The 14,087-nt window shown below is 43.0% G+C and overlaps 1 protein-coding gene across 7 annotated transcripts in view; it reads left to right on the plus strand.

The window, feature by feature from the left end:
• Window positions 1-14,087, plus strand: part of VPS13B (vacuolar protein sorting 13 homolog B) — a 746,502-nt gene that overhangs the window by 693,323 nt on the left and 39,092 nt on the right. For all 7 annotated transcript variants that reach the window (XM_025870900.2, XM_073893015.1, XM_073893019.1 and 4 more), the window contains 7 exons: window positions 428-598; window positions 1,155-1,356; window positions 2,516-2,704; window positions 5,116-5,262; window positions 7,273-7,556; window positions 9,831-9,958; window positions 10,386-10,585. In XM_025870900.2, the coding sequence (XP_025726685.1) occupies window positions 428-598; window positions 1,155-1,356; window positions 2,516-2,704; window positions 5,116-5,262; window positions 7,273-7,556; window positions 9,831-9,958; window positions 10,386-10,585 (1,321 nt within the window). The remainder of the gene's footprint in view (window positions 1-427; window positions 599-1,154; window positions 1,357-2,515; window positions 2,705-5,115; window positions 5,263-7,272; window positions 7,557-9,830; window positions 9,959-10,385; window positions 10,586-14,087) is intronic.

Genomic DNA, 14,087 nt, shown 5'->3' on the forward strand with positions numbered 1-14,087 from the left:
TTGAGGGGAAAGAAGGAGGACAGAATTTTTTGCATGAATCCTTATCTTATGAGAATGTTATTTTGTAGTTGCCCTGCCTAGTGTTCTCTTATCCTCTTCAATGGTTTTGGATAAAATTCAGCGTCTTTCATTAAACTTAGATATAAACAAGAGGGATTGGAAAATTTAACTGACACATAATTTCTCTAGTGGAAGAAGAGATGACTAGAGCTCTCACCCAGGCATGTGGGGGGCGGGCACAGGGAGAAGGGGCCAGGGCCCGGACCATCCAAAAACTGCGTCACCAATCCCTAAATCCCCAAAAATTGACTCAGTGTCAAAAAAGGTATTGGTCTATAATATATCTATAGTTCGATTTTTTTCAATAAATTGTATATCACCTTAGAAACCTGATACTTACTCCTGTTTTTTCTTTTCCATTTCCTAGAGAAGAAGACGATCCTTCCCACTGTGCCATTCCTATCTCAACCTCCCTCATTAAGCAAATAGCCACCAAGATACACCCTGGAGGCACAGTTAATCAGATCCTTGACGAATTCTATGGGCCAGAAAAGTCCCTTCAACCCACGTGGCCCTATAATAAAAAGGATTCTGACAGGTAATGTTCTCCAGAATCTTTTTCTACAAACATTTCTCAATATTAATAAATGACCATTCACCAAAATGTTAGATACCATAAAAGGTTTTTAAAGATTGATTTGAGAGAGAGTGAGAGAGGGCAAGCAAGGGGAGGGGCAGAGGGAGAGGGAGAGAGAGAGAATCTCAAGCAGACTCCCCGCTGAGCGTGGAGCCTGACACGGGGCTCCATCCTAGGACTCTGGGATCATGACCTGAGCCGAAATCGAGTTAGCCACTTAACTGACTGAGCCACCCAGGCGCCCCAAAAGGTGTTTTAAAAAGATATTTGCATGCATATATCAGAATATGACCTTTTATCATCTGGGTAGATATATTTTATTTATGGACTGCTTTGCTCATAATCTAGAACATAATTGCATGAGAAGTTTCTCCTGAATGCAAATTCAGCATTGGATGATTCTAGTGTGAAGAGGTGTCATACAAGAGCATTGTGTGTCTGGAATCCTTAAACATATTTCATGAATACTGAAGTCATCGTATTTCATTGAGTCTCTTGGATGTGCTATTTGGAACAGGAATGAACAGCTGAGTCAGTGGGATAGCCCAATGCGAGTGAAGCTGTCAGTCTGGAAGCCATATGTTAGAACCTTGTTGATAGAGCTTCTACCCTGGGCCCTGCTTATCAATCAGTCCAAGTGGGACCTCTGGCTGTTTGAAGGAGAGAAGATTGTTCTACAGGTTCCTGCTGGCAAAATTATTATCCCTCCTAATTTTCAGGTACTGTAAGTTTTTTTTTTTTTTAGCTAATATGAATTCTTTTCTTTCAACAACTAGCCTTTATTCTGAGGTCGCATTTATATTCCTAACAGAATCAGTTGTAGAAAACTGTACTCTTAGATGCATATGTAAGGGGTATGGAATGTTCTTTGATATTCAAAGACATCTCAGATGTCTTTTTTTTTCCCCATCAGCAGAATTCATGCTTGAGTTACCATTAAATTTGATAACTTGTACTAGTTACATTTTCATTTTCATTGTGTACAGGATATTTGACAAGCATTAGGATTGGCCTACTCAGGGTATGTTAAGGATATAGAGCCATATTCTCTGCTAACCCGCTCCCTAGATAGACTTGTGGTTCTTACAGAAATTCTCAGAGATCTGCAAGGTGGGTAAAATTGAGGATTTCTGAGCAACTATTTTTGTCAGGGCCCTTTTTCCCTTATAAGTGGACCTAGATGTCTATAATCATGGATGTCCACCCAATTGTTGATAATAACAATATGGAGTCATTACTGGCATTGGTGGTGGCGGGGGTCGGGGGAGGGACCCTAATGTAAAACAGAATTTCACAGCAAGACTATATTCCATCACAAGAGAACTTTCTTGATAAGGCTAACCCATTTCAAGAAAGCACATAAATCTGTAAGAAAATAGAATGCAAGGAACTCCTAAATAAAATGCTTTCCTGGTGGGGAACAATTGAAGAGTCCTTTTTTTGAGCTCTAGTTCATGAACATCTTTATTCAATTGCATTTTTCCTGTGTGGTTTTTTTTTTTTTTAATAATCAGATGATGTTACCTTATGGAATTGGAATGTTGACCTACATGTACCTAAGGTTGCATATTATTCTTTAGTCAAATGAAATGAAACCCTCCATTTTTAAGTCTTTGTTATTTATAGGGGAGCCACAGTTTGGGTTGGGGGTCTTTTTTCCCCTTCCATAAATATGAATTCCATTGTGAATGAAAGAAAACACTTCTCTGAGAACTAAAATAAAATGTATGTTGCCATTACAAAAACAAAAACAAAACTCATAAAGGGATTTGGTTGCTTAAGTAGACTTATTATATAATATAAAAAAATTCCTGTGAATTGAGGTAAAACTATCAAAGTTAAGAAAAATACTTTATAATTGAGGCATTATTCTTCTAGGAGCCTTTTCAAATTGGAATATACTGGGCAAATACAAACACTGTGCACAAGTCAGTAGCAATTAAACTGGTCCATAACCTGACGTCTCCAAAGTGGAAAGATGGAGGTAATGGTGAGGTTGTGTCATTGGACGAAGAAGGGTTTGTTGATGCTGAAATAAGACTTGGTGCTTTCCCAGGACATCAGAAGGTAGGATCAAAGTCTGCGGGGCTCAGGGGGAATAGCATGCCATCTCTTCAACCTATTTAATATGAGTCTACCCTTTTCTTTTTAGTCCCTTTTTGGCATCACATGCTCTAGACAACTTATAACAGTGAAACATGTGATTTCTTAGACCTCTCTGTTCCACAGGGTTTTTTTTTTTTTCCTTTACCAGTGATAAAAGCCATGTCACATAATTTATCCAATAACCACTCTGTTTCAGAACACTCAGCAGTCACTTGATGGATCGTAGGTGGGGGAAAAAAATGAACTTATTCCAAAATATCAACAAATTGTAGTTGGCCTCCGTTTCTTAGAGCAGGAAGTAGAGTTGCTAACATTCTGAGTGCTGAGGGAAAGGACAAACCTCTCATAGCAAAGGTTATGTTCCTGGAAAGGGCATCATGAGCAACATCGACTCTGATCTTCCCATAGAACCTAGGGTTATGAGGGAGTTCTGTTCCTGAACAGAGAAATGGTACCCAGGATGATATGAATACAGAAAACCTACTTCATCAGTTATTTAACTAAATACAAATGGTGTATGATTTTCAGCATCAATCTTTTCTAAAGTCTATGAAAAGCAATTAAGTGGAGTAATACAGTAACAAATCACATTAACCTGTGTGTACAGCAGCACAATATCATAGTGCCCCATGTCGAGCTCTCATGCTGTACTTCATACTATCTTCATTATCTTAGCCCTCCCAAATCGGAAGAAGGGCTACTTCATCAGAGTAGCACGATTCAGAATGACCCTTCTCTGGGGAGAAGTTAGATTTTGACAGGCTTCTTTGAAGAGCTTCTTGAAAAAAAAAGTTAGTGTCATTTGGTAAGTTTTTAAAAATAAATTTCTCTGATACAAAGAAGTTGGTTTCTCTTCAGTATTCAAGGCTGGTATCCATTTCCTCAGAGTTGTCTGGGCAACACATGTTTATGCACTGCTGGCCAAGACTGTAACATGGGTGTAAACGGCAAAGAGCTGTAAGCGTGAATCACCCAAAGCTGAAGACTTGTAAGTTGAGATCGACCATCAAAACCTGGAAAAGAATGTCACAATACACAGTCTAACACCCCATACCTCCAGCACCTCACAAAGTGGCCACAGCAAGTGCTGAATAAATGTGAATGAACACTGTTGGAAATTATATTATTATATATATATTTATATCTCCTTTTTCTTTCCTAGTGATTCTCAAACTTTTTAGTCCCAGGACCCCTTTACTCTCTCCAAAATCATTGCAGACCTCTAAAACCCTTTTGTTTATGTGGGTTTTAGCCACTGATATCCATCAAACAAGAAATTAACACAAAAACTTTAGAATGCAAGAATACACAAACATACATTCTGTTAGCCATGGCGGCGATGGCATCATAGGTCATATAACCCCTGGAAAACTGCGCTGTACGCTCATTAGAGAATTAGAGCAGAAAAGACAATAGCATCTTGGTAGTATTATGAAAATAGTTTTGACCTTTGGACCCCCTAAAATGATCTCAAAGACTCCCTCACACACGTACCAGGGTCCCAGGCCACATTCATTCACTTAGGGAACCGCTGTCAGGACATTACCACTTACTAAGTGGGGATTGTTAGGCAATGAGTATCTTCTCTGGGCACCTGCCCCTCATAAAGCGCGGTACGGGCATGAGAGGGTATGTGGAGGTTAAGAGCAGTACCGTGGAATCAGACTGCATGGTTTCCAATCCCAACTGTCTTTATGACCGTGGGCAAGTTACTTAACCGCTTTGAGCCTCCTTTCCCTCTTCTATAAAATGGGGCTAAGAATAGCTGCCCCGTGTGGGTTTTGTGAGGATTCTGTGAGTTAACACGCATCAATACTGGCAGGCAATCAACAGGCAGCACACAAGAAAGCAACATATGAGGTCCAATCCTTGTTTTGTTTTGTTTTGTTTTGTTTTTTATCATCATCACTGTTAAAGTTCTCAGAACGCCCAGTGGTCCACACGAGGCCTTTTGGCAAGGTAGCTGCTGGGATGAGCATGAGGCAAAGGGGGAGGAATGCTTAACTGAATTCTTTATGTTGGAAAGATGAGTGACATCTGTTTACATAAAAGTGTTTATAAATAAATATTTTGTGAGGGAATTGGTTAAATACTTGAAAACAAGTCTCTATCACTCTACCATAGCAGCAGAAAGAACTGGTTCACTGGGATACCCTGTTGTAAATAGTGACCCCTTTTAGGGGTGGGGACATTTTTGAGACTGAGGGGGGGACTCCGATAAATGCTCTGGAACAAAAGGTACAATTGGTACTATCCTCGGCAAACCAACAGATAAAATGACCTTTTAAAAATAAGAAATTTTTCTATGCCTTATAATATTTTTTGCCTTAATCTATTTTATAAAAATTATTCTTTCCTCAATTGTCTTGCAGTTATGTCAATTCTGCATTTCCTCCATGGTACAGCAGGGCATACAAATTATTCAGATTGAAGACAAGACTATAATAATCAATAATATGCCATATCAAATATTCTACAAACCGCAGTTATCTGTCTCCAAACCCCACTCTGGAAAGGAGGTAAGCGGTTCATAACCTGATTGATTTGTCTTCAGTTTTGATACATTAGCAATAAGTAAGATTAATTTTTTAGCCTAGAAAAAATAAAAAAACTAACACCGAATGTAGGTAAAAAGAAATTTATTTGTTACTGAACGAAAACCATGGATGCCCTGGTCAGCTCTTGCAAGGTAATTAATGAGCAGAAATCCTACAAAAGCAGCGGATCCTGACACACGGCTGGATTAGTGCCACCTGCACCCCATCTGCTCAGGACTGCAGCACACTCTTCCAGCACGCTTGCTAACCCAGAGCCCCAGCAGCAGGGACGTGGGCCTGAGGACTGGCCCCTGGGTCTCAGGGAAAAGAACATCTGCCTCCCAGGCTGCGGGGCCAAGAGGAGCCATGTGGTCAGAAGGCTGGGCCCCAATGGAGCCAGGGATTTGGGAGCACTGAGTTCTCTGCCCACAAGGAGAGTAACTGTGAAAATGTACCAGCTCATTTATGTGGCCGTCTCACTGGCAGAATATGCAGAAAATGAATCCAAGAAGGGTTTTTGATTCACTTCTTTTTACAATTAAAATGATCACTTGTATTTTGAGGGAATAATGAGATCTTTTAAAAGGACTTAAACACATAATATGCTAAGTGGCCTGCTATTGTTTTGTGCTATTGAAACTATCACACAGGAACATATTTTCTTTATTTACCTCTGTCTGCATTTATTTTTATCCTTTCAGCTCCTAAAAATTACATTAGGACAGTAAAATGGGATGAAAGTCTTACTCTTCTAAGCTTACGGTGCATTATGGTATTTCCAAAAATGTCAGAATGAGTAGAATTTCATCTTGGTTCATCGAAGTATTGATAGGATACGTGACCAGAAGTACCCAGCTGGGAAATAGAGGTCAACAATGTTCGCATTTTAGGTGAGGATTTGGCCAGAGAATGAGCATGTGAGCAGATAATTCTCCTGCTTCTCCCCACCCCCCCGCAACAGTTTTCTGAGACACTGGGTCAGGGCTTTCCACATGGACATTTCCTCATCTGAAAATAGGCATAATTTCACACTGCTTGCAGGTTTTGGGTGGCGACTAAATGAGATAATAGGAGTAAAAAGGCTCAACACTCAGGAAGTGGTAGTAGCCAACAGGAGCCACACCACCAGCATCGCAGTGAATTGATTTGCCTCGGCTTCCTGGAGACCAGGGGAAGGCCCACGTTCTTCTGGGCAGCTGAAGAGTGTCCCCTTTTTTAACCCCACCCTGCTTCAGGCAGGTGTGCGAACTTTTTTAAAGACACATGCAAATCCCTAGCCTCTCAGGGGAGACCGTGTGGAACAGTGGGAAAACCACCAAACAGGAAGCAGGAAGCCAGGCGCTGGCAGGGCTTTGCCACCTCACCACCTCTGTGATGTTGGACAAGTTGTCAGCTCTCTGGGAAGCAGCTTCCTCAGATGTGAAAGAGGAGTTTTATAAAGTATCTCTCAAGGTCCTTTTAAGGCTGAAATCCCGAGACTCTCTACCATACCACAAACCCTGTGGAATTTCAACCGACGGTTGGGATCAGAGTTTCCTCCTCCCTCAGGATGAGCCTTACATGAAAATCGTCTTCTGTGCTCCCAGTCCATCAGCTCTCTTCTTCCCAAGGCCCCGCAGGGCTCACCCTTTTGGTTCAGCCATCCCTATCCAAGAGGACTCCCTTCCCAACATGTGGCATGTCTACCCTTACGACATCTGGATTGTTGCAGTACCTGGGGGCCGTTGAGGACTTTGCATCACCTTCTAAATCACCCCAGCCTTATCAAGTCTCATTATGTCTAGGAAAGCAGACCCTGCTCCCACTGCTTGTAATGGGCTCATTAGGGTTTTCTCGTGGGACTGGGATTCTAACATGCCCATGACCCCCACCTGCCTACCTCCTGAGAATCCATGGTTATGGTTTCTTAGAAGCTGTGCCTTCAAAAGCTTAGCTTCTCTCCATTGGTGTAGCCACTGTGCTATCTCGGCATTGTCTTTTTCTTTTTTTCAGTATTTTCACGTTCCAGACAGTGCTACTTTCAGCATTTGCCCCGGGGGAGAGCAGCCTGCTGTGAAATCCAGCTCCCTTCCTTGCTGGGACTTAATGCCTGATATCAGCCGGTCACCGCTGGACACATCCCTGCTTCAGAAACAGATCTTGCTGGCCTTTTCTCCCGCAGCAGGTGCCGCCAGCTCCCAGTGCTGGAGCCTGCCCGCCATAGTTAGACAAGAGTTTCCCAGACAGAGTGTAGCAGTGCCCTTCGGAACCTGCGGGGAAAATGGCTTCTGCACCAGGTACATCCGTGTGAACGCCCTTCTTTGCTCATCAGTGCAGCTCTTCATCCAGGTGCCGTGCTCCCTGGATGAAAAACTAGGTTTTACTTTTATTTTTAATGGCTTCTAGACAATTGTATGCAATTGGGCATGTGTTGTGATCACATGTGGCTTGCCCTGGCATACTACTGATGAGATTTTTCCCTAGTGCTGACACAGCTTATCCTGGGGCAGGGGGTGGAGGGGATGTGATAGTGTTTTTCCCATAGATTAGTGGCAATACATCTCAAGGAAAAGATCGCCTTCTGTGAGGACTTCTTAGCCTCTGTCAAGGGTTAAAATATGAGGGAGGCCAAGTTGGAAAACCTTTTTCCTTTCCCATATTTTACGTCGACTTCAAAATGGAATTTTTCTTTAAAAGTCATTAAGAGAGATAACTTAGATAAACACAAGTCACAGAAGACTCTGTTCTGTGGTTGTTCCCGCACGTAAGTTGCTCCAATTACCGATTACCAATTATGCAAATAACAACCACAGAATCAAGCCGGAGACATGTAATGGTTTGTTCAGACTGGACTTTTAGTTTGTGGTTGTTTTGCATGCAATACATCCCTTCTGGAGCTGTCAGGAATAACTTATTTATGGTATATGTAAAAAGTACAAAAGAAAACATCTCGTCATCTTACCAGAGGTGCCTTCTTCTCGTGATTGAGAATTTACGGACTTTATTTGAGACTTTAGCTCTCCTAACTTTTTGATGTCTACAGAGATTTCTTGTAGTCATAGTTTAAAAGACAACTTCCTAACTCGTGTTATCCATAATAGTAAGGCCCTGTTCCCTACATACATCCCTTCTTCTTTCACAGCATTCAGAAATATCCCTCATTTTATAAATACTTTTCATCTCTGATCCTGGACAGGAGTGGTTATATTTATATTCTGGCTGGAGAAGTTAAGTGTGGGGAGTTTAAAGAAGCATTTTTGAAAGTGATGTGAACCTATGTCAAGAAAACAAAATTTATTTTTAAAACTGAAAGACAGAATCTTAAGTAAGATTGCATTTGGGAATGATGTTTAAAATTCTAAGAATTGTAAGACATGATTTTATTAATATAATTTAATCTTATCTGTGAATACTAAACTAGATATTAGATTGAAAATACCATATGTTAGTCCTGGCCCCTAGCTTTCTTGGCTAGCAAGAAGAAATTCTCTGAGGTTGGCTTGCCCCGGCTCTTTCAAAATTAGGCTGGGAAAAGAACTTTGGTATGTATCCAAGGACTGCACTCTGCCAGTGAATTCACTTCCTACAGCCCCATCTCCTCCTGTCTCTCTCCTCCCCTCACTCTGCAGTGCACGTTGGATGGTGTTATTAAGATGATTTCCCCACATGCTAATGGACAGCTCACTTTGGCATTTCAGACAAATACTATCTTTGGGAAGGACTCACACTGGTGAACAGGATAAATGGCAAATGAGAAATCAACGCATTATCAACTCCTTTTCATCCGTGTAAACTGAGGGACCCATTTGGCAAATACCCGATTCCTTTGGTTAATATGATCAGTCCATACAATTTAAACTGCAGAGAGGATTTTTTTTTCCTGTTTTGATATGAAATATTGTTTGGTCATCTCTGGTGTGAACTGGAAAGTTTCTGTCTCTCCATTGCAGGGCAGCCTGTGCCCACACAGCAGTTTTTCCAGTGCCAATTAAGACTGCTTTGCCCTTGGTGGTCAAAGTGGAGATCACGTAAAGTACGATGATGTTGTGAATATTGACAGCAGGCGTTATGAGCCTGCCTACCTTTAGAATATAAAAAGAGCAAGTACCCAGATTCTCTAGCATTCCTTCTAAAAGCACATCAGCTCCTCTTGTGCCAAAACTTAGCAGGCACTGTTAAGGAAGAAGGCACTCTGTGTGAAGAGTTTACACAGCACCTTTGCACAGAGGAAAGCAGAGTAGGAGGCAGGGTTAGCACAAGGTTAGCTCTAATTCTCTCAAGTGGTAGAAGTTATGTTTTTCCCCTTTTAAGTAATTTTTTACGTCTTTGTATATTTTATGATAATCATGTGTTAATGTTGTCATGAAAAACATCGGTAAAGCTATAATTAGCATATGACAGTTAATGGATGAGAGGGTGGCCTCCTTTCTCTGGAAACATTTCCCCTGGTGGATAAAAGAGAAGGCATTGTAGAGTGGTGAATATTACAAATCTGAATAAATATGGACCAGGAGAGTAAGCATTCATTTTTTTCTAAATCACTTCTGTCATTTGATCTGATTTCATTCTAGGGCGGTAGCACTGACATATCAAGAACACTTTGGAGTGACTTACTTAACCCTCTCAGAAGACCCTAGTCCACGAATAATTTTCCACAACAGATGTCCAGTAACACTCCTTATAAAGGAAAACATTAAAGGTATATATTATAGCATTGAATTTAAATCATATAAAACCTATATTCTTTGCAGAGGTTTTTAATTCAGTAGCTACCCGTGATCGTGTGAAGAATGTTTAAATAAAAGTATCATTCAGAGGCGCCTGGGTGGCTTAGTCGTTAAGCATCTGCCTTCGGCTCAGGTCATGATCCTGGGATCGAGCCCCGCATCAGGCTCCCTGCTCGACGGGAAGCCTGCTTCTCCTTCCCCCACTCCCCCTGCTTGTGTTCCTTCTCTCGTTGTCTCTCTCTCTCTCTCTTTCTGTCAAATAAATTAATTAAATAAAATCTTTAAAAAAAAAGTATCATTCATCCCTCTTCAAGAAGTTTCCCCTGCCACATTATGTTTAATATCCCTTTGTCTTTGTCTTCAAGGCTTAAGTCTGCATATGCCTTTTTTTTATTTCAGATATTCCAAAGTTTGAGGTTTATTGCAGAAGAATTCCTTCTGAGTGCTCAATTCATCATGAACTATATCATCAGATTTCTAGTTATCCAGACTGTAAGACCAAAGACTTACTTCCCAGCCTCTTCCTGAGAGTAGAATCTCTGGAGGACGTAACAACTGAGTGGAGTGATGCTGTCGACATCAACAACCAGGGGACACAGGTTAGTGAGCCACGCGTCTTCCTGCCACGGCCCAGACACAAATGCCCTTTTCTAAGCGTTCCACGCTTGTCTGTTTTTGAACAGTTTTCCAAATGCCGCACTTCTTGTCTCTGTGAGGACGCATGTGTATCCATTTTTACATCCTCATTTGGTTATAAATTCTCAAATACAAGTCTGTATCTCCAAAATGTACTTACAACTGTTAACCAGCGCGGAGCACTTGGTAAAGGCAAGCCCCTGTTGGGTCTAATCCAAGGTCAAAAATGAAATACAGTTGTTAAGACTTCTTTATATAGAGGGTAGTGCTACTGTCTAGATTTTAGGAAAATCATAATGCCAACCCTAGATTCATCCCCTCTTTTGAAAGTTTCAAAACTTAATCTAAAAATATACATATTTTTGCTGAAAGTACGTAACAGTCTGCAAATATAAGTACAGTTGAAAAACCCTGAACAGATATATGTCCCGATTTGTCTGTCTTACTCTCCGTGTTGGTGGTGGTTTATTTTTATTGAAAATGGCATGTGATCCCAGCATTTCACATCTGCGGTACTGAAAATTTGCCAAGGTTAGGTGTATGACTGAAAGCACACGCTGTCGTGCAGCCCTCCCTGCTCTCTAGTCCGTCATCACCAACAGCAACTGTCCGCTTCAGGCAGTCACTCCCCAGCCTCCCTCCGCTCAGCCCCCGGGGACCACCGCTGTCCTTGGTGTCTCTGAACTTGGCAGGGTCGAGGCACCTCGTGTGAGTGGAACCACACCACACTTGTCCTGTCGTGCCGGCTGGTTTCACGCGGCATCGTGTCTTCGGTGTGCGTCCGTGCTGCGGCGTGCGTCCCCGCTTCCTTCCATTTTAGGGCTCAGTGATCTCTGCTGCACTTTGTTACAGTTCTTTCACACCTGTTTGTTCACTCGTAGGTCCCATTTACTGTAATGGTTCCAGGACACCTATTAAACGTATAAATATATTTACCGTAATAACGATTATCATTTAATAATCGCTTACTGTACGCCAGGCGTCCTGCTGAACACTTTTCATTCATTCCTCGCCAACCCTGCTGTAACCATACACGACAGGACGATGGTCTCCACGTTACACAAGTGAAAACAGACCTGTAGAAATAGCACGGCCTAATTCCCTTGTGTTATGAGAGAAGGAACTGGGGTTTGAGCCACACCTGCCTGACTCCAAAGCACTGCTCCATACCACTGTGCTATTAATCCTCCTTCCCTGCCTGGGATTCCTGAACTCCCTCTTCCCCAGCCGGCACATTCTTTCTCATCTCCCGAGAGATTCTTTCTCTTCCCCTCACTGCAAAGTCTCCTCCCCACTACCGGCCCCTCCACATGTTCATATAACATTTGTAACATTTAATTGCATTTCTTTGTTTCTTTTTTTTTTTTAAGACTTTATTTATTTGAGAGAGAGAGCGAGCGAGCAAGCCCGAGGCGGGGGGGTGGGAGAGGAGCAGAGAGAGAAGCAGACTCCCCGCTGAACAGCAAGCCCGATGTGGGGCTGGATCCCAGGACCCCAACTGACTGAGCCACCCAGGCGCCCCTGCAATTATTTCTTTAAGTGATTTCCTACCAAGTTAGAACTCCTGGTGGTCAGATACCAGCCTTATTCATCCTCAGCACGCAGCAGAGTGCCTGTCAGCACCCTAAGAGTAAATATCAAATCAGTAAATGAACGAATGCATGAGAAGATGAGATTAGGTGAGAGAGATGGTGTGAAGGGGGGAAAGAGAGCCCCAGCTCTAACCTTGGGAAGGGCCAGCGTGTCAGTGCCCAGCGGCAAAAGAGACAGAGGGGAAGAGGCAGAGGGGCAGGGGGGCAGAGAGCCTCTGGAGGACAAAGTTTACGGGCTGTAAAATGGTGGGAAGAGGGAAGCAAGGTAGCAAGTGGAAATGACAAGTTCAGAGTAAGTGGAAGGGAGGGAGTGGAGGAACATGTGAGAATTGTTTTTGGTCTCCGTGCGCAGGGGCGCAGTCAGTCAAGGAGAAGTGGGGAAGACAGTGAGGAGCGGCCGGGGAGGCAAGTCCAGGGCCCAGCGAGTGTAGTTGTGCTGGAACAGAAGGACTCCGTAGAAAAGAGGTGGGGATGGGCATAGGTTAGGGAGAGCTGTTTGGACGGAGGGACCGGGAAATTGAGTGTGAATTGACGTTCCAAGGACTTAAGTTTATTGTGAAGTATGGAGTAAATCATCCGCTAAGAGGGAGAGGGAAAGGGCTGGGGGGCTGGGGAGAGAAGTAGCTGCGGAAACAGACGAAGGATGTGGCCAGGGACAGGTGCAGGACTAGCCGAGCAGCCCGGGGGCCACAGTCACCTTGGAGACCTGCATTCGTAGTGGCCCCAGTTACAGGGGAGTGGTTTCTGTCAGCAGCACTCATTGGCTGCACACTGAAAACCTGCTGGATCTGCGCAGCCCCAGGAGACGCAAAATAAAGACTGCAAGCTGCCCAAGGGTTCCTGAACTCCTCCTCTGCATCGGTTTGAAGATTTTTCAAACCTTGCTTGCTTCTGTAGGTCTAGGGAATTCTTGACAATAGGCATTCTGCCTGCCAAACCTTATTTCAGGGATTCCCGTTCACTCTAAATTTCCTCAAACCTTTGTAGTCACAGATACTTCAAAGCTAGGAGGAGGTACTCTTTCCAACACCCTTATCATCCCTGGTCGGAGGACCCAGCAAAGGCTCATGTTCCCATTAATCTTTGAGGAGCTGTGTGCCATATGTCCTGCAGACCATGGTTCACTTCCTACTCTGCAGGAAAATTTGTTTCAGACCCTCACCAACATCTCCTCAGTGATACACCAGGGCATATAAATCACTGGGGAGCGAAGGCCGCTGTGTCCTCTGATGAAAGGAAGCAGCCCCTCTATAGAAGTGAGTTTGTCTTCCAGGAGCCTTTCCTCAGCCCTGGGTCTGAGCCCCATGATGCGAATTTCAAAGCTGACCTTAAAAAAGCAGGGTAAAAACACCATAAAATCCCCATTCTGCCTCAAGGAAGACAACTCCTTTAGCTTCTGCCGGTGATCGGCCCCTCGCCTCAGCCCTGGAAATAGGACAGTGTCATGTCATATAATTTTGAAATGGAATATGACAGGGAGCATGCAGAAAGTAAGTTTATAATCACACAAAGAGGTATTCTTTGGATCAGGAGTTCTTAGGAAGGCCTGATAGCATGTAGGCCACAAAATTCTGACCCGTTTTCGGAGGGGGCTTTCCTGGGCTGTGTTAGTAGCCCACACCTGGCTAGAAGACATCCCCTGGTTACTCACCAGAGGCCCTGAAGCAACAGCTGGTGCTCTTATCCTTAACTTTACAGTGGGTGGGAGCCTGACTCCAGGGGAAAACATCTCTAGATTCTGAACAAATAAGTAAAGACATAAAAAATGAGCTTTCATTGAGCATTTTAAGTCACAGTTTTGATCCCATCAGGAAAAAGGTTTAGAATCCTGCCTAGTTTATGGGACTGCAGTTTCTGATAATCAGAAACCTTA

This window comes from Callorhinus ursinus, unplaced genomic scaffold (genome assembly GCF_003265705.2).
Source record: "Callorhinus ursinus isolate GAN/ISIS: 27379988/994484 unplaced genomic scaffold, GSC_fseal_2.0 scaffold5, whole genome shotgun sequence".
NCBI classification, from domain to species: domain Eukaryota; kingdom Metazoa; phylum Chordata; class Mammalia; order Carnivora; family Otariidae; genus Callorhinus; species Callorhinus ursinus.